This window comes from Cucumis melo, chromosome 10, assembly GCF_025177605.1.
Source record: "Cucumis melo cultivar AY chromosome 10, USDA_Cmelo_AY_1.0, whole genome shotgun sequence".
Lineage (NCBI taxonomy): Eukaryota > Viridiplantae > Streptophyta > Magnoliopsida > Cucurbitales > Cucurbitaceae > Cucumis > Cucumis melo.
This window is the reverse complement of record NC_066866.1, coordinates 3,017,541-3,037,702: the sequence shown is the minus strand read 5'-3', so window position 1 is coordinate 3,037,702 and position 20,162 is coordinate 3,017,541. Positions and strand designations below refer to the sequence as shown.

The 20,162-nt window shown below is 32.1% G+C and overlaps 2 protein-coding genes across 2 annotated transcripts; one reads left to right on the top strand and one right to left on the bottom strand.

Moving 5' to 3' along the window:
- Positions 1-12,075: 12,075 nt before the first annotated feature.
- On the top strand, positions 12,076-15,546 carry LOC103489062 (uncharacterized). The gene is made up of 9 exons (XM_008448063.3): positions 12,076-12,606; positions 13,258-13,338; positions 13,437-13,928; positions 14,029-14,164; positions 14,298-14,460; positions 14,614-14,742; positions 14,865-15,059; positions 15,150-15,272; positions 15,365-15,546. Exons 1-9 carry the CDS (start codon positions 12,423-12,425, stop codon positions 15,470-15,472), a joined length of 1,611 nt encoding a protein of 536 aa, XP_008446285.2. The 5' UTR covers positions 12,076-12,422; the 3' UTR covers positions 15,473-15,546.
- On the bottom strand, positions 15,465-17,920 carry LOC103489063 (LRR receptor-like serine/threonine-protein kinase FLS2). Its single transcript, XM_008448064.3, has one exon. It carries the CDS (start codon positions 17,567-17,569, stop codon positions 15,659-15,661), a length of 1,911 nt encoding a protein of 636 aa, XP_008446286.2. The 5' UTR covers positions 17,570-17,920; the 3' UTR covers positions 15,465-15,658.
- Positions 17,921-20,162: the final 2,242 nt, after the last annotated feature.

Below are 20,162 nucleotides of genomic sequence, written 5' to 3'. Positions count from 1 at the left end.
AAATTTGACCCTGCGTTCTCATATTTCTCTCCTTTGCCTAGTCACGACCGCCACGTCACCCATCGTGTGATGTACCGAACTCGGACAGCGCGTGGTGGTGCGTACGGAAGTTGGCGGCTTTTCAACGGTTTTTCTATGAACGATACATATAAGGTCGCGTTTAACAGTCTTCGCGACGGCGCGCGTGAGTCTCAATCCCGCGAAGAAGTTTCTGTGTTATATATAGATAACCGGAGCAGTTGGCGGTCTAATTAACCCTTTTATTCATTATTAAGGACGTTACTTGCGTTGACGTGGCAACCCCTCCATCGTGCCACGTGTACTTAATTAACTTCTTGAAAACCGAATAACTTTCTTTTCTTTCCTACATCTAACATTATATAAGTTTGTTATCATTCTTATCTTCCGTTGTCTGCGTGTTAGTTTTTTTTTCCCCCAAAGTATTAGATTGCAATAAGGGATAGTTTCCTATCTATTTGATCCAATGTTTTGTCTAGGGTTGACATTTGAGTTATTCCATTCGCTTCTTAGTAATATACAAATCTTTTCGACACCTTGTGATCTTCTATGACGAACATTTATAGAGTTTTGAATGTTTCTTAAAACATTTTTTTTTTTTTTTTTTGTGTTGAAAGCATCTACTTTGTACATTTTTAACGTGTTTTTCGTATAAATATACATTTTGTCGGTTTATTTTGACTTATAGTTTAAGTAGATATGGTCAATTGTGCATTCCATTTTGATGGTATTGTAGTTTATGTACCGTCAAATTAAATTTAAATAAGTATTAAATTTTATAAGAAAAATTTTAGAATAATATGTGTATGGTTAGTTTCAACCATTAAACTCATATAAAATGGACGTTTTCAAATATAATTCAATGATTAAAATGTTTATAAGATATAGCAAAATTTAATATTTGGTTGATGTATACTTTTGATAAAATCTAAAATTTTGTGATATTTAGTAAATATTTTTAGCAGTTTTTTCATGTACAGTAATTTTCCTCCATCTAAATTATAGCTTGGATATAAATTAACAGTTACAGACAATATTTTGGAAAATTGTAAAATGACAAAATTGTTAAAAATATTTACAAATTTTCAAATTTTATCATTGATAAACACAATCTAGTATACACAGATGAACAGTGGTGGAGCTAATAATGTGGTTCAGGGGCACCATATAATTAAAAAAAAAACTGTAAAAAACAATGTAACAAAAATATATACACACATAGCTCCATGTATTAACAAATTTAATACACACTAACTATTGTTTACGAGTTTTCATGTTTTGAAGTTGATCATTTTTAAATGGAAAACTATAATTATGACGTCAACAAGGATGTTGTTATTAAATATGCATTATAAACCTCGTCCTGAATATTATCCTTATATCTAGAAATGTTAGTCTCAGACCAAGATCTACGAGTAATTATTATAGATTGATTTTTATACCATATTTATCAAAATTAGATGCATATTTTATTTATTTTAGATAACGGCTTACGCTCATCTCAATTATTAATTTTATTTTAGAGTATCTCTATTGGCGACCTTACAAAAATGCTAACGATAAAAATATAATGATTTATTTTATAGCTTTGGAAGTATAAAGATTAAGAAGGTTAAGTTGTTACTTCTGAATGTAGGAATTGTATATCACAAAAAGAATGAAAAAAATTATCCTCAGGTTTAAACTACGTAACTAATCAAGTTATACAATTTTCAAATTTTGATTAAAAAAAAAAAAAAGTTACAATAGTTGTTTAATAGAGTGTTGTCGAGATTTGAAAATGAAATTTTAGTTGCATAAATTATCGTAAAAAGGTTATTGGCTTGCTTGAATCCACCTGATATGTTGAATGTGTGTTCTTACCGATCGACCGAAAAAAAAAACATTGGTTTTTAACCTATATAATATATTAAAATTTCGAAATTCAATAAGTCGAGATAAACACGAGTCTGTGGCTCCTGATATAATCTAAAATTTTACTATATTTTGAAAATATTTAGATACATTTTACTACATCTCAAAGTGTCCCAAATATTTTAATTACGTACTAAAACTTAATTTCAACAAATTTTCAATGTGTTGACAATTTTTTTCTTTCTTCTTTTCCTACTAATAACACGGTGGCGATGAACGTGCAGCCAAAGTTGATATTGCAACAAACTGCTAAGTTTCTATGTTTTAAAATAATAAACAATACATACATATACTAGTTGTCATGGCTATTAGGCCGAAGATTTGCCTATTGTGTCACCCCAATCTCAATTATTTATGACAACACTCATCCATGTGTTCAAATCGGGTGATTAATCCAATCCCATTAAACTATATACATAAATTACTAAATAAAATAGCATTCATACATAAATAATTAAGTTGTATTGTTTCCAAAAATCTGGTTGTATTTATGGATATTTTTAATAATAATCGAAGGGAATGATGCAAATTGCAAAGGGTAGAAATACAAAACTGCCCGCCAATTAGATACATGCTCGCGCTATCCTCCAAAGCGCGCTACTCCGTTCGAAAAGAAGCGAAAAAACGAAGAACAGAGTTGGAGGGAACGATCGACAAAGAGTTCAGTTCAGAACAGTCGAGATTCATATATTCTTACGAGCTACGAGGTTTGTTTTCATTAGTCGCTCCATTTTCATTCGTACAGTTTATTTCACTTTCGACTCCCCATTATTCGGTGGGAAAGCTCGTAGGTCCTGCCCAGATTTATGGTTTGAAATTATGTATCGTAATCCCATTTATTGGAAACCATGATGCATATCCATATTCCATATACATTGCGATTTGTGCAACAGCTGTTGCTAATTTAATTAGAATTAAGCATACTCACACCACGTGTTTCAAAATCAGGGTCAGCGAAGTGTAGTATGATTATCTATATTTTGATGGTAAAGTGTCGTGGAGGATTTTGAAAATACATAGCTTAAATCAAATGTGTCTAGTCAATGTGGCATGACTAAAATTGGTGCAGAACATCTACCATTGTTGATGTTTCTTTTAAGTTATTAAATGTTTCTTTAGCTATTTCTTAAGCTTTTTAATTTTAAATTCTTGTTAAACTTTAAACTTATAAAAGACTCCTCTTTTTATTAATAAAAGATATGTTGAAGTATTTTGATAAGAAACTCCTAAACTTTGCATAAAAAATGCATATTAAAGTTCTAGTTGATCTTTTTTCAGTAGAAACGTTTAGAACTTAATGCAAAAGTGAACTTAGCTTAGGAATGATCGATAGTTTTGACTTCTCAACCAAGTAGTAGGGGTTTGATCCCACTTCCTCACAATTGTTGTATTCAAAACATCACAACTTATCAAAATGAAATGTCACTTAAAGTTTGTAGAAGTTACAATCATAGCATAAAATTACGAGGGAACAAGTATTTGATAACATGAAGTTTCATCTCAAAACTAATGAATAATAAGAAGAGTAAACCGTCCTTGTCTTTTTTCATTGGGATCCTTGATAGTATGTAATAGTTTTGTTATTTGTGCTTCAGAAGTCACTTTTGAGACTAATTGCTTGCTGAAAATTAAAGGGAGTTTGTTTGTTGTCTTAGTTGAGAATCACTAACTCGATCTCACATAGACGGGTTTGAGCCACTTGAAAAAGAGGCATTGTTTGCAAAGCAAAGGGTGGAATGCAACACATTTTGAGCAAAAAGAGGGAACAGGCAAGTTGTTACTACTCTAATTCACTTTAGATGGATGAAATCTTTTAGATTTACCTACGTAGTTATATATTACAAGAGATATGGTTTAAAGTTCTTTTTTACTCGTCTGGCATGTTGTTGGTGGATTATTGAGTAGAATGGATAAGGCCTATGCATATTAAATGGTACTTTTGGGTGGATAGATAAAGTCGAGCATTTGAAAATCTTCAACTATGTTTACCAATGTAACCAAGGTTGATGGAACAGGCCAAATGGTTATTTTTCAGCAACAACATTCAGACAAGTTTAAGAGTTTATTTATTTGGTGAAGTGCTTTTTTTTTTTTTTTTTTTTTTTTTATGTGGATCCATTTTCTTAGCAAGGAATTCCCAACTTGTGCTTCAGTAGCCTGTTAATTATAGATCTGATTAAACTGAAAGCCTTTCTTCTTCTGGCCATTCAGTCCAGAAAATCATCTAATTCTGTTGCTAGGCTACAGCTAATGTTGCAAATGGGCCAGTGACCATGAGAAATTAATTGACCTTATAATCCCCTTGACAGTGATCTACATGTCAAAAAAAAAAAATCTTAAACTATGTCTTCGCGTTCATGGCTTTTCTCCCTTCCACTTGTCATGTTTCAAATGGATGGACTATGTATCGGTTCTTAATTTTTCCCCTCAGCAATACTGTACACGAAACACGTACAGTTTTATTTTTTAAATCATAAAATGTTTTTTACCCTTGTCATGAATAAAGATTCTGCTGACAATGATAGAGGACAAAATATTGAGAGACCCTTTATTTATTGATTTTGGGTATTGAGAGACCCTTTATATATTGATTTTGGGTTTAGAATCCTTATTTGATAAACTAATATAGAACTATGATTTTGATAGAAAAATACTATTATTCGATTTTAAGCTTGACCTTGTAAACAAACTCCAAGATTGATGCATGTTTCGAGCTCGGAAGTATAGAGCACGCTGCTGTGAGACTATACTTCACTGCTAAATTGAACTTTGATGACAGCATGTAGAGTTCATCATTCTTGGTGAGTGGTACATGTGCAAATGAGCCATTTACATCATTTTAATTTTGGGGTGCTTAATTTAATGCTAGAATGTAATGACATAGTTCAACTAATCAAAACATTATACATCTTATTTAATAAGATGATCCAATGATTCCAATCCCTATCTTTGAATTGTTGAACTAAAATTTTTTTTAAGAAGCTTCTAATGAATTAAAGCCAAAATTCAAATGTCTCAATGTTTAGCTGCATTAAAAAAATATATTTGAAAATTTTAAAAGCATTTAAATCCACTTTTAAATATTTTTAGGAAACTGTTAATTACTTTTTCTCCTAAATGTATTCGTTGGAAAATTGTCATCTAAAGATGTTATTTGGTAAGCTGTTCAAGCATTTTTTTTAAGGATAAACGTAATAAAATGCAAGAGAGCTAAAGATAGATAAGGTTCTCACCTCAAATAAAACAGAGAATACCATGTTCGGATAAAACCCCATAAGAAAAAGTTCTTTTGACCCCTAACTTGGGAGGAGACGCTACAAAAAAAGATTTGCAGGGAGGCTAGGCCTCCGTCAACGCAGGTATGTTCAACCTTATTGCAAAACCTATCACAAAAAGAAAACCTCAGAATGTTCACCATATTGCTTTAGTAGTAGTAGCTTCAAAGTTTATATGCAATGATTTACATATAAAGCTTGACGTTACCAATAAAGCAAACCTAAACAACTGTGAATTTACTATTCGAAGTTTTACATGTAAATCAGGTGAACGAATTTCCACAGGGAAGAATTAACGGGAAAAATAAGCTTAGACATTAGTCCTTGCTACTTAGTAGCTGCATTTTGAGATTTGATGCTTAAAAGACAATTATTTTATGCCTTTTCTTTTCTCTTGTTAAATTCAATCATTGGCTTATTTGGGCTCTAAATCCTACCCTCAGAATAGAAGTTTGTTTGATAGCTTTTGTATGTTATAGATCTTGTTGTCACTGTCTAGATGTAATCCACTAGAAAACAATTTCACGCGACTGGCAATTTGGGGTCCATTTGTGAACAACTACAACAGCCCATTCTTCAATTCAATTCTTTAGGGCTGGCCATCACCAACTCATCAATAATATGTTGGCCCTTAGATGTGTTGAAGTGAACATTTCAATATTTTGGGCACAAGCTTTAGACGGTCAAAAGACTCAAAACTCAAAACTCCAAATCCTTTTTAATTTTTAATTTTTTTGTCTTTAGCTGGCAACTTTTCTATATACTAAGCAGTTTATTTAGAAGTTATGAGATGGAGACAAAGTTGATTTAGAATTGTAGGGGTAGCTCATCCGTCTGGCTGTCATCCAACGAACAAGTAAAAGCAACCGAGTCTATGAAGGGTGGGGGTTGGTTGCAGACACGGATTCCTTTCTTGGCTTTCATATTATTATTTACATTTCTTTTTCTTATAGACTTCATTGAATTATTGCTGGATGTTGACAGAGAAACTAACACCATTGAAAATACTGTTCATATTTCTAGCTATGTACTATTCAGTTTCCTTTTTCTTGCTCTGACACCCTTCAATTTAACACTTTCAGTGTTAAAATAAAGACATGGCCGGCAGTGTTATTTCTCTTCTATACTATATTATATAGCTTGTTGTTTGTTGTACTTGTGCCCAACTTTTGCTTGAACCACACGTGAGATCTTTTTTCCCCAACCTACAGCCTGCATTTATTAGTAGTCCTCCTAACCCTTTCTTGGGGACCCGGCTTACATCTGGTAGCATAAATTATTTCTAAACATCAAACTTTTCTACCTTGTGTTTTCTAATTTCAACTGTATCTATTCTCGTGTAAATCTTACATTAAATTCGTTTGAATTTTGGTGGGGAGTTTTTTCCTTCCAGTCCAAAGTTTATTTTTGGTCCGTTTATTTTCCCTATGCTCTGGTTTGATTTTGTGTTGTGTTCAAAACAATACTATGTGACACGCTAGAGTTGCATTAAAGTCGTATGCGCTAGGTTGTATACCAAATTTTGAGATGAATGACTCATTTTAGTTGTAAATATGATTTAAAAGGTCCGATAAAAATATACTTTTGTCTTTTAAGTTTTGGGTGAGCTATTATTTTGGTCTCTCACTTTTCAAACTCACATTTTAACTCTTGGGGTTTGATAATTTAATTTTGTTTGGAAACACATATTCTAAATGCATCAATATCTTACTTGAGGGATTAAATGTCTTTTCTTTTTTAAAGTTTTATACGAACTTAAGATTTCAAGGGAACGTTTGGGCCCTTTGTCTCGAGTTCGAGTGTGTACTATTGTTGGCTAAATGTTTGAGTCTCCCATTATAATAGTTGAAGTTCCAAATTATTATAACCCATAATTATTCATTATAAAACTACATGCTTACTATTTTATAACCATTATCTCTCATCATTTATAACTCAAATTTAAATAGTCTGCTCCTCAAAACACATGCTATTGTAACTTCTAAACTATAATAACTAAATTTAATGCTCCAAAAAACTTCTAAAAGTCCGGAAACTACCCTAGAATTGTTGAAAAAGAAGGTTAGAGATAAAAGTTATAAGAGCAAAAGTCACACAAGGGTGATAAGATTAAAATATTTTCTTTTACCTTGTAATTGCAGCAATAATTTGTTGGTAGGAAAAAAGAGACAATCTAGGTCAACATAAATAATAATAATAGAGAAAATACTATAATTAAAAAGTATATATATATTTGTAGAAAACCCATGGCCAAAAGCTAATGTTCATTGAGTTCCACAATTTTGCTTCTCTCTTTGGACTTTGGACAAAAATCATCAACCCTGTGATTTGGCAGATCCAATCACCAACCATTAGGAAAAAGTTTTGAAACTCCAAAATACATAAATATCACAAAATATTGGAAGTTGACCTCCATTTCCATGATATTTTGGCTTGAAATCTTGGCACTTTGGTGGAGTAGGTAATCAACATCCTTAATTTTGATGGAAGATTTTGTTAATCCCCATGAGCCCAAAAATCATGGGTTTTATTGTCCTTTTCTAAGCTTAAAGACAGAGGAAGCAAAAGGAAGTAAATCATTAAGGCATTGTTTCATTAGGACAGTAGGCCCATCTCTACACAAGTGGCAAGGCAACTACCTCCATCAATTTCCTTCTACTGACCTTTTCATGCCATTAAAGTTCATTTAAAGCTCCCAACCATGTTAATTATAATTAAATAAAAGTGTTTAATATTGAAAGGTCATTCACTTGAAAGGTATTTTAGACAAAGAAATTGTTTTCTTTTCTTTTAGTATATAAAATAAAATACAGTATATGGCTCCAATTATTGAGAGGGAAAATAAAAACGTGGCTACCTTTAAAGGCAAAGTAATTTGCCCCACGGATGGATGGATGGGTATCCTACTCCTTTCATTGTATTTCCTCTGTTAGCTGTTAGCCTACGTGCAGATCAATCAAATTTCCTCCATAAATGAATCCCATGTCCAATCAATATGAATAAACCAAATGAATTAAATACAAACAACAAAAGATTCATTTTTAATTTTCTTTTTCATAGTTTTAATGTCAACTTTATGGTATGTATTTGTTAGGTGATTGTGTCTAATATGTATTTTTCTGTTTGTGCCTTTTAGGTCACTGGACTTAATAATCTTTTAAGCATATTTTGTGGATTTCCTAAAATATATATATATATATATAGTTCGTGTGGTTTTTGTTTGTATCTTGATCTTGAAGATAAATCTTCATGTTTATGAAAGCGATGAGTATAAATGCGTAGGTATATTAAAAACTATTATGATAGCTAGAAAGGGTAGGTTACAAATGGGAGAATATCAAGCTACCTACCATATAATTGACGTGAAAGTTGTCCAGAGTTTTTCTAATCATATTTTTTTCCTCAATAAATATCATATACTTAAAGATAGTTTGGTATTAGAAGATATTAGATATGTTTGTGTTTAATTTGGAATCATTTTCAATTAAAATATAGTGTGAGGATATTTTATTTCATTCTAATAACTATGGACTTGCATCTTCGTTTCTTTCAGTTGATAATCAATTAAGTTATTTTAGAATGTTATTTGACTATTTTTTTTTCTTATTTGTTGTGGGGTAGTTTACTGTTTCTTTTAGTCCTTATCCGTCATAGTCAAAGGTGAACATGATTTTGAACTTAGTGTGATGTTTAACCATATTCCTGGAACTATTTCTCTCTGCCTGTTACACCTATGTTTTACTAGAAGCAAACTATATAAAGATGCAGTACTATAGCCCAATTTAAAAATGGCAATTGAAAACACCAAAGTTGTTGTTGATTCACGGATCCCTATCCCTAAACTTGCACTAATATCAGATTTAGCAAGTAAACTAGCTTTTGTAATATTTATCCATTTTTTATGCATGTAGATTTGGGTTTACATTGACAAGCAAGTTTTGGCCATTTATTACAAAGTTAAGCTGGTAGTACAGATTCTAGCTGTCATGTTTGAAATTTGAGGCTCTTTCTCATTGAGCCTTTAATGAGGACTCAAATATAATCGTAGTAACAAGTTTTGGTTTCACGTGTGTCTTCATGTATATATGAGATGTCCAATATGCAGCCATTTTACTTTATTAACTTGTCGTATAGAAATAATAACGTATGTATAGGAGGTGGTAATTAGTTCATCTATTATATATTCATATTTATGTTGCTTTGTCAAAGGCATTTCCATGGAGATATAGTTTGAATATTATTCATAAATTGTTTTCAATGGCGTAGAGATATATGACTGTATAGAGGATAAGATTATTATCATTTACTTTTTCTAGTCTAATTTTGTAAGTGAGAAATTAGGAACTTTCTCGTGGGTCAAACAAACTATTTAGAGATTTTAAATGCTCGTACGTAAACTGATTGCTATAAAGATCTCTCTTTTGTAGGGCCGTTGTATTTTTCTTGTTTTTATTTTATTTTGTTGTAAAGAAATTTGCATTTTCAATCAACCTACCAATACAAACCGTAAATTGTTGTTAAATAGGAAGTGAGCATGATAGACCGAAAAATTATCGACATAATTAAAGTTGGTCGGAGAAGGAGAAAGGTTGGTGATCGGTGTCAATTTGCAATAAATTCTAAATTGGAAAATTTCTTAAAATTAAAGAATAAAACTAACCAAATAGACTAATCGACTTTTACTCATCGACTGTTAAGGTCGAACTTGAACATTCTAAACTAACACTAATCAATTCAGCAACGGTTTGATTGAAAAATTGATTTTGGCCGATCGATGTTCACTCCTAATTAATTCAGAAACCTTTTGAATGATTCTAAAAACAAAGTGACAGAGGGTTTTATCCACGATAAATCATTCTTATAAGCGGAGATTATGCTATCTTTGATCACAAATTTTGTTAACTCGTGTTGTTACATTTATATCAATTGGCTAGGCAACGTTTATAATTATTGCTTTTTTGAGATTTTGGAAAGGTATTTTGATTTCAAAATGTGGAGAGAAATAGAAATGGGTAATGAAAATTGAAAATTATGATTGCATTAAACAAAGAGAAATGATGAAAATGAGAGAGTAATAAAATAATAATGATTAAAAAAAAAGAGATTATTATTGGTGATTATGTTAATGCCCTCACTTTCCTTCCCCCTCTCTTTCAGTGACAAATAATTCATTCAACTGTCGCTTTCCTCACTTAACACCAAAACCCTAAAACAATCAACAAAACCACTTTTTCTTTTTCTTTTTTTCTTTCTTTCTTTATCCATCCATTTTAATTTCTTTCCATCAATAATAACCATTCACTTATTATTTATTTAATATGATATATTTTGTCTTCAATACCTTTTAATTTTAGAACATATTTAATAACAAATTGTGAATATATTTTACTATATTTATAAATAAAATTAATATTAAAAATAATTATTATATAAATTTCGACTTAAAAAGAAATCAAGCTTTAGAAAACAACATTAAATAGGAAATTAAAACATATATTATACATTTTCATTTAATAGACACTTTGAATTTAAGATGTTATTAGAAATTATTCTATAAATATCGAACTTGTAATTTTAATTTAATAATTAAAATAAAAAAGAGACAAAATATTATATATATTTCTACCCCTACACTTACTAAGTTGTATTAATTTTGCCATAAATTTCTATTACAACCAAATTTGATCTATATTTACACCATTGACTTTATCAAAAAAAAAATTATGAAATATTTGTATAACAATATTCGTTACTTATGTTATAATCTTTCACTTCTTTAACTAAACATATATGTCATGTATTTAAATTTCAAAATGTCGTGAAAGTTCGAAGTTAATATTATAATCAATTTCACTATACTTGTAAATAAATTGTTTCTTTCTTTTTTTGTTTGGGCACCTTCCCATAAGTATCTTATATTCAAAGACATTGACTATAAAATGGCGATGAAATGTCAAAAACGACATCATATTGTTTGTCATCGATTTTGTGACTTTTCCTTTGGAACGATTATTAAGGAAAAGAAGGGAAAGGGAAAAAAAAAAGTAGAGAAAAGGTTAAATATATCTTTCAAGATCTCAATCTTTGCTGACCGTATTGGAGTTAACGACATTCTAAGATTGTTTTTTTATTTTGAGAGAATAATAAATGGTTTTTTTTAATATTAATATATAGTTTTTATTTTATTCAATCAGGTTTAAAATTTAAAGGATTCTGATTTGACGTTTAATTTAAAATATTGTAATGAACTTATAAATTTATAATCATTATGTTTTTTTTTTTTTTTTTGTTTGAAAAGCAAAGGCAAAAGCAATTTATATTTATATTTAATCAAAGAAGAAAAAAGAAAGAGGAAATAATTATGTAGGAGGTAAAAAACTATTAGATGGTGAATTTCGATTAATATAGTTCTCAAGTTTGTTTTAATTCTATAAAGAAAAATCGATAAAGGCTAATTTTAACATTATCTCCATAAATATTTTGATAATAAAAATTACATTATCATCCTTTCCAAATCACTCCAAAATGTATAGTGATACCGATATGAAGTGGTAAAATCATATTTCACTCATAGCAACTCCTATCCTAATAATTTATCTTTAAGCCAAAGATAAAATTATATCAAAACTTAAATAAATTGTTTCATAAATGTGTGTGAAAGGGAAGACATTATATTATAAATAAATACACATAATATGAGGTTAGTTGGTAGCAGCCGCATTTAGGCTTAGAAGGTGGCACACTCCACACGTTTGCATAAATCAAATCTGCCACGTGTAATCTCATGGGTCCCTTCATACACACACACACACACACAAATGAAAAAAAAGGAACTTCGCTTCCATTAGATAGAATAATAGATGCATTCTTACGCTGTCATCTTCTTCCCCTTTGCCAATTGCTATTTCTCTCCAATTTCCTATTCCACATTCCTTATGTGTATATATTCATACAAAAATAATAATAATAAAGATCCAATTTTTATTCATAATTAATAATAAACAAGACAGTGTAGAGAGAGAGAGAGAAAGAGGGGACTTGGGATTTTTAACAAACAAACGGTAGCTTTAACTTTTTCCCTCTCTGTATTCTTCAACGAAGAAAAAAAATTCGAGTGTTGTTTATTAGGAGCTGCCCTGTCCTGCCTCTCTTTCTCTGTTTTTTTTTTCCTCCTATGTTATTTTCCGGTACGTGATTTCTTGTCGTTCTTCCGACATGGGTGCTTGCGTTTCAACGCCGCAGGGCTGCGTCGGAGGTAAATTTAAGAAATCTTCTAAGAGAAAGAACCGCCGTAGAAGGAGGAAAGGTTCCAAAACCATCGCCTTTTCTGCTCTCTCTGAGGGATCGCACCGCTCTGACCCGATTGACCACTGCTCATTTTCCAATCCCACTTTTCAAGGTTTTTTTTTTCTTTCTTTCTTTTTCTGAATGGGTTTTTTTTTTAAATATGAAAAATGTTTGCTCGTTGATGTGAAATGTACGTCTCCTGTGATGGAAGCAACTTATTCCTTCCTTTTCTCTGTTTTTTTTCCTACCTTAATTTTGAGCTTTTTGGGATGGTTTTACGATTGAAGAAATTGGGTTTTCTTGGTTTTAAATTGTCTTTGATGAAATAGAAAGGATGGTTTGAATATTTGGAAGCCACAGCGAAGTCATTGGCAGACTCTCAGATCTTAATTCTTCCCGAACGAGCATAGAAGAATCCCCATTTTTGTCTTTTTTTTTTTCAAAAAAAAAGAAATTTTTAAAGCAGAATGGAGTTGACTTTCCTCGTGAGTTTTCTTTGTCCAATTTGCATATCATTTTTTAAACTTAAACTTATACGTATACTTTAGAATCTCAATTCTTCTGTTTGAGAAATAAGCCAGCTCAACAAGTTGGGACGTCTTAAGTTGTCATCCTTTTAAAGATTAAGGTGCCTTATTCTGAGCTTTGTTTATTGAAAGAATGGGATAATGAACTTGTCTTCAAATGCTGTTTACTACAAGCACCATATAATTCATTTCCTGGATTTTTATCTAAATATGTGTCATCTGTGGCTTCTCTACAGGAAGTTATGATGAGGCATGGTTTGATACAGTTGGCAAATTCGAATCGGATTGCGATGAAGATTACCAAAGCCTTCCTGATGGTGGGTTTTCTTTGAATATGTTGTCTGATGGGAAATTTCCTTATTCTCCATCTATTATTTGATCAATCTGCCATTGTCCACCTTATGAGTTCTTGCAGACAATCAGTCAATTAATAGCTTTGAGGGTGCATCATCGTCGAGCATTTCATCTTCTGGCGATGCTAATCATGGAGATCATAATGTGAATCGACATAGCGCAACCCCGGATCAGATTCATAGACCAGGAAATTCGGCAAGAGTACATTCTGTGAGCAGTTCCGAGAGTCAAGTTGCAAGGGATTCACATTCGCAGGTCATGAATCCAGATGATGCAGAACCACAACTTAAGGGATGTGGACACTCGAGCGAGGGAAATGAACCAGTATTCATCGACGAGATCTCCTCTACTGCTGGTGAAAGTTCGGCCAAAGGCGATGGAATATTGGATAATTGTGGGATTTTACCAAGCAATTGTTTACCCTGTCTTGCAACAACAATAAACTCTGTTGAAAAGAGAAAATCACTAAGTTCTAGTCCTCCAAGTGGACTCAAGAAGGCCGCCTTGAAACTTTCATTCAAATGGAAAGAAGGAAATCCCAATGCTGCTTTATGTGAGTGTTCAAGAAGTACTATACTTAGCCTTGTATATAAGCTTTATGGTTTCTTCAAATTTTGATTGATTTAGTTTTACTTCAACTGTGTTTCTTTCAGTTTCATCAAAAGCGCTTCTACAAAGACCTTTAGCAGGTTCTCAAGTACCCTTTTGCCCAGCTGAAAAGAAAATGCTAGACTGTTGGTCACATATTGAGCCAGATAGTTTCAAAGTTAGGGGAGTAAACTATGCAAAGTAAGTAACAAAAAGTCTTACTATTTTTTTTAGTTGGCTTGCTTTTTAATCTTGCAAAACTAAAACCAAGCAATGGTCTTGTTTTTCATTCTAAGTTCTCTAACTCTGACAAAATAATCCTACAAAATTGCAGGGACAAAAAGAAAGAATTTGCTCCCAATCATGCTGCCTACTATCCCTTTGGAGTTGATGTGTTCTTGTCTCACCGAAAAGTAGATCACATTGCTCGATTTGTTGAAATGCCTACAGCTACTTATTCTGGAACACTTCCACCTATCCTTGTTGTTAATGTTCAGGTAAATCCATCTCTTGCTTGTGTTGTGATAAATGTATATTGCCGGTAACTCCCTTTGTTGTTATATATATTTGAATTTCTTTTGAGTGCTTTTCTTTCTTCTAATACCGGCCTTAGATTCTTGCAACTTTAATCTTGTCAATGGATTCCTCAGATTCCTTTGTATTCGGCGGCAATTTTTCAAGGAGAAACCGACGGAGAAGGAATGAGTATTGTCTTGTACTTTAAGCTTTCTGATGCATATGCAGAGGAACTTACATCTCATTTTCAAGAAAACATCAGGGTAAAGATTCAGCAATTGCAAATTCTTATTCAATCTTTCTGTATCTCCAATAACTTGCTTCATGAAATATCAAATTATGTTGTTATGTCCAATTGTTTTTTTAACTCTGACTCCAAAAACAGAAGCTGATTGATGATGAAGTTGAAAGGGTGAAGGGTTTTCCAGTAGACAATGTAGTACCATTTAGGGAACGATTGAAAATTTTGGGGCGCGTTGCAAATGTAGAGGATCTTCCGATGAGCGCTGCAGAGAGAAAACTTATGCAGGCTTACAATGAAAAGCCCGTTCTTTCTCGTCCTCAACACGAATTTTACTTGGTAAGTTTAGTTTTTACATTGCATTACAGACTGATTTCTAGATATTACATTTTCCAGAATGATTCAAATGAAAGAACTGATGAATTATAGGGAGAAAACTACTTGGAAATCGACTTGGATATGCACAGATTTAGTTACATTTCGAGGAAAGGTTTTGAAGCATTTCTTGATAGACTCAAGTGCTGCATTTTGGATGTTGGCCTAACAATTCAGGCAAGTTTCTTGTAACTTAACCATGTTTTTGTCTCTTTAATTTTGAGTTTTTTGTTCTTGTTTTTCTTACTCTGTTTTGGGTTTTGAAACAGGGGAACAGACCTGAAGAATTGCCAGAGGAGATTTTATGTTGCATTAGATTAAATGGAATTGATTACGTAAATTATCAGCAATTGGGGATGGGTCCAGAGATTCTGTAAATTGCGATGCCATTGTATTCATACAAAAAATTTAACTAAAAAACAAATTTTAATGAGAATTATTTTTTTGCTTCCGTTTCTACTTGCAAATATGACGTTTGGTATAAATCTATTTGATCGAAAGATGGATAATTGAACACTGTTTAACGCTAAAAATGTTTCATTTCATCTTCTTCTTCTTCAAAGCTAACACGGGTTTAAAGGCTTTCCACACAAACCTTTGTTACCCATATAAGCGCTTCGTGGAAAATCACTCAACGGCTTTCCTGGTGGAATTTCTCCCACTAACAAGTTATTCGACAGATCCAATTCCTTTAACTTACGCAAATTCAGAAACCCTTTCGGTATTCTTCCTGTAAAATGGTTTCTTTGCAGCTTCAGCGTCTCTAATTGCTTTGCATTCACTATGGTCTCTGGCAAGTCGAAGCCCAAATTGTTACGGCTCAAATCCAGGGTTTGTATTGATCTTAATGTTCCGATTGAAGTGGGTAATCTTCCTTTCAGATTGTTATTCGACAAATTCAGAAACTGGATCCCAGGTTGTTGCCCGATATCTGTTTGATAGAAGTCCCAAGAAAACCTATTGTCTGAAAGATCAATGTATGTCAAAGAATCGTCTGGAAATCTGTGGCTTATCTTGAAGATCTGCTGTATGTTGCCTGTTAACTTGTTTGAATGAAGATCGAGCACACCCAAGTCCTGTAAATTTGTAATGGAATTGGGGATCTGGGAGATCAGTGAGTTTTCTGATAGTTTTAGGGAATAGAGCTGAGTGAGGCATCCAATCCATTCTGGAATTTTGTCAGTTAGATGGTTGTGGGAAAGATCTAGTTCTTGTATCGGGCTTGGAGTTGTTCGCAAGAACTCCGGAATTTGGCCATGGATACCACACCCAGCAAGATAGATTTTTGAAAGAGATGGCAGTTTTGAAAGCCATTGGGGAATGGAGGACAGGTTCAGAAGGTTATAAGAAAGATCAATGGTTTGAATATTTTGAAGAGATGACATCTCAGGTAATGGCCCTTTGATGAAATTGTGAGAGAGATTCAGGAGAATGAGCTGAGACAGCTGTCCAAGTGATTTCGGTATTTGGCCGGAGAATCGGTTGCGGTCGAGATACAACTCTGATAAAGATGATAATCTCCCTAAAGAAGAAGGAATTGTTCCCTCAAGTTTGTTGTTCGAAAGAGAAACTCTTTTGAGACAGACAAGTTCTCCAAAACTTTGAGGAATAGGACCACTTAAACGGTTGTCATTCAGTCTAAGAAAAGCAAGAGAAGAAGAGATTTTACCAGAAACTGATGCAAATGGAATTGGTCCCTCAAGTTTGTTATTATCCAAATACAAAACCGAAAGACCTGGCAAATTGTTCAAGGAAAGGGGAATTTTCCCGCTCAAGAAGTTGTTTGAAAGATCAAGCTCTTTCAACGTCTGCAACTGACCAATTCTATCAGGTATATGACCAACTAATGAGTTGCTGTGTAAATCCATCTGAACTAAGTTAGTAAGATCTGCAAACGAATCCGGTATTGCACCCGAAAACCGATTCCCATATAGAAGAAGGCTATGGAGAGTCTTGAGACTACCCAAAATTGCTGGGAGTGAACCAGACAGCCTATTATCATGCACGGCAAGTTCTTCAAGTTTCAGAAGCTTACCTATACTTTCTGGAAGTGGACCTCTCAGCTTGTTTCCATAAAGATAGAGCTTCCGCAGGTTGTGAAGACGCAAACCAATAAACGAAGGGATTGTTCCACCGAGGCCAAGCAGTCCTCCAAGATCAATAATCTCAACGGCATTAAGCAGTGTTATTGAAGGTGAAATAAAACCTCTCATCTCAGACTGAAAGGGGAGATCAGCAGTGGATATGAAACCAGGCAAATTGATTTCTTTGACTCTACCTGTAATGTTATGACAACGAACTCCTTCCCAATCACAACAGTTTTGTCCCACCCATTTTGCCAGCCTACCCGAAGTGTCAATGGAAATTCCAGACTTGAAACTGGTTAGGCCTTTCCAATCTGCAGGATGGCAAGCTTCAGAAAGGGTGATAATGGAGATCAAAACAGCAACCCATTGCAGGTGAAAACTATCCATTTTTGCTGGTGAACTGAGAATTTTGGGATTGACAGTTTTAGCTGTTTGTGATTATAATTTGCCTAAAAGGGCGTCAAACAAAAATGGTCAATGAGTTCTTTTTAAAACATTTTGCTTTACCTTTTTCTCTCTCTCTCGAAACTCTTTTGTCATTTATCCCCTTTACAGTTATATCACAATATATTAACAGACAGATTTCTCCTAAATCATCATGTCATGTCCTTGATAAGGATTAAAGTAATTATTCTCTGATTTGAAAATTCCAATGTCTTTTGGTTTCAAATACTTAAATCCAATTCACAGCTTTCTCAAATAACTTCTTGAAGAAATTGGCAAGTTCTGAAACTCCTGGGAAGAACCTCTGTCTGTCTTATAAGTGCTCAAATAACAAGTTTACGATTTCATAGCCATTGTTGTCTTGTTTAACTGAACTGATTCTTCTTTTTAGTCTTTCAAGAAGTAACACTTTAAGTGTAAGGTTTGCATGAAATATGCAGAGAAAATAACAAAAAGCAGATATTAATTCCAAATGGAAAAGAGCTGTGAAGTTTGTATTCTTTTGGAATAAGTTTTTATTGAATAACGTGTAGGCTGCTAATGACATGATTTTGATTTGCTGCACTTGAACCCACCAACCTGGAAAAAGCTGTTTCTCTTCAGTCAACAAAACAAAAAACCAAGTTTTGAGATTCTGAATGTTACAGAAATTTTCTTCTTCTTCTTCTTCTTCTTTTTTGTTTTTAAATCGTGTGTGGAATATTTTATGAGTGAGACATTGTATATTTATATGTTTCATCTTGTTTTCTGAGTTTCATTGGATTAAAATACTCAACCTCATCTGTCAGAAACTTAAAATAACTTCAACAGAGTCAAAGTCTTTATCTGCTTGCAGATTTAATTTTAAAAAAAGATTGGTTAAACGGTTAATGGGTATACCATCTTTGATCGAGATCCAAATGTATATTTTTAAGGATGAATCTCACAGTTCCAAATGATATCAAATAACTTCTGTGTCTTTCATCAGACTTACGTAAGAAATCTTTGCATCGATATAGTACAGATCCTACTATACTTTGATATTTAAGTTAGTATAAGAAATGTTTAAACAAGACAGCGAGGTTTACAGCTTATTCTGTGAAATTGCTTAGTTTTTATCTTTAGTGTCACCTAATGTATTTCCTCTAATAGTCCCGATTATACAAGTGTAATTCTTGTGATATCAAGATTGTTTTCAGTGATCAAGGTCGTAGGGGTCGTCCTGAAAGGTGTACAAATCAGTTATTTCCATATATCTTTACCGACTCACTTTGTTGAATTCAAGATTGGTTTTTCCTTTCTTTTTGGAAACGTGTGTTCTCCTATGCTTCTTTTCCATAGTTTTGTATCTTGTTTTGGACAACCCTCTACAAATATCAAATTAATAAAATTGACAGCTATAATTTAAATAGACAATTTTCAAATAAATTTTAATTGAAAATTTGGATTGATTCGCTTATTAAAAGTCCATAAAATTTAATTGATAAAATTACAAATCTTTCGTAATGTTTTTACAAATAAAGCACACTTGATGACTTAAATTGATACAATTATAAAAGTTTAAGTTTTTAATTGATACAAACCCTAAAATTCGTAAATTGATCAATCTTTTTTTTTTATTTTTATTGAATGTATATGTGAGGGTTAAAAAATAATTGAGTTGATTTATTTATTTATTGGTTTATTTTGTGACAAATACTGAAAGTGGAAGACATTTGTGTAAATTTGAAAAATAAATCTTTTAAAATGAAGCCCCTATTGTGTAAATATCTATACTTAAAGAGGGAAAAGTAAAAAAAAGAAAGAAAGAAAGAAAGAAAACATTGAGCAGCTCAACCCAACTTGGTCCATTTGGGCTTAGACTGAGTCCAACTTTCTTTCTTTCTTTTTCTAAACTTAGTGGGTTTATTCAAAACTTGGATTCATTGGCTTAAACTAACCCATACCTATAATATTTAATTTTCACCAGTTTTTGTATATTTGTTATTAACCAAAGTCTACTTTTTTTTTTCTTTCCAAATCTAAAGTTAGTTTAAATCCAAACTCAATTTTGGTTAATTGTATTCTAATACTTAATATAACCAAATTTATTCATTAGAAAATTGCTAATTGGACCGAGTTGATAACTTGTTAGTTGTTACAATGTGAAATCTATAGATTATGAGTAACCATCGAACCATATTGGACTTAACAATTAAAATCTCATTCGATAACTGTTTGAATTATTAAAATTATGTTAGTTTTTTGGTAATTTCTTAATTATTATTTTTATCCTGGATAAGAAAATAACTAAATTTTAAAAACAATAACAAGTTTTCAAAACTACAGCAAAGAAAATGTTCATAAAACATAAATATTTAGATGAAAAAACGAAAAACAATGCGAAATAGTGTTTATGGGATAATTTAAAAAAGATAACTGTTTGATAATCAATAGATTTTTATCTTTTACTTTTTTGAAAATCAAACTTATTTTCTAACCATTTCTCAACTTTTTAGTTTTTATATTTTTTTAGGCTACAAACACATATTAAAAAAAATACTTTTAAAAAAAATTA

What these genes read in the sequence shown, in the direction of transcription:
- LOC103489063 (XM_008448064.3), bottom strand. Translation starts at nt 17,569, where the DNA reads ATGGATAGTTTTCACCTGCAATGGGTTGCTGTTTTGATCTCCATTATC.
- LOC103489062 (XM_008448063.3), top strand. Translation starts at nt 12,423, where the DNA reads ATGGGTGCTTGCGTTTCAACGCCGCAGGGCTGCGTCGGAGGTAAATTT. An exon ending in TTCCAATCCCACTTTTCAAG is followed by an intron (nt 12,607 to 13,257) that starts GTTTTTTTTTTC and finishes GCTTCTCTACAG; the next exon opens with GAAGTTATGATGAGGCATGG. An exon ending in ATGTTGGCCTAACAATTCAG is followed by an intron (nt 15,273 to 15,364) that starts GCAAGTTTCTTG and finishes GTTTTGAAACAG; the next exon opens with GGGAACAGACCTGAAGAATT.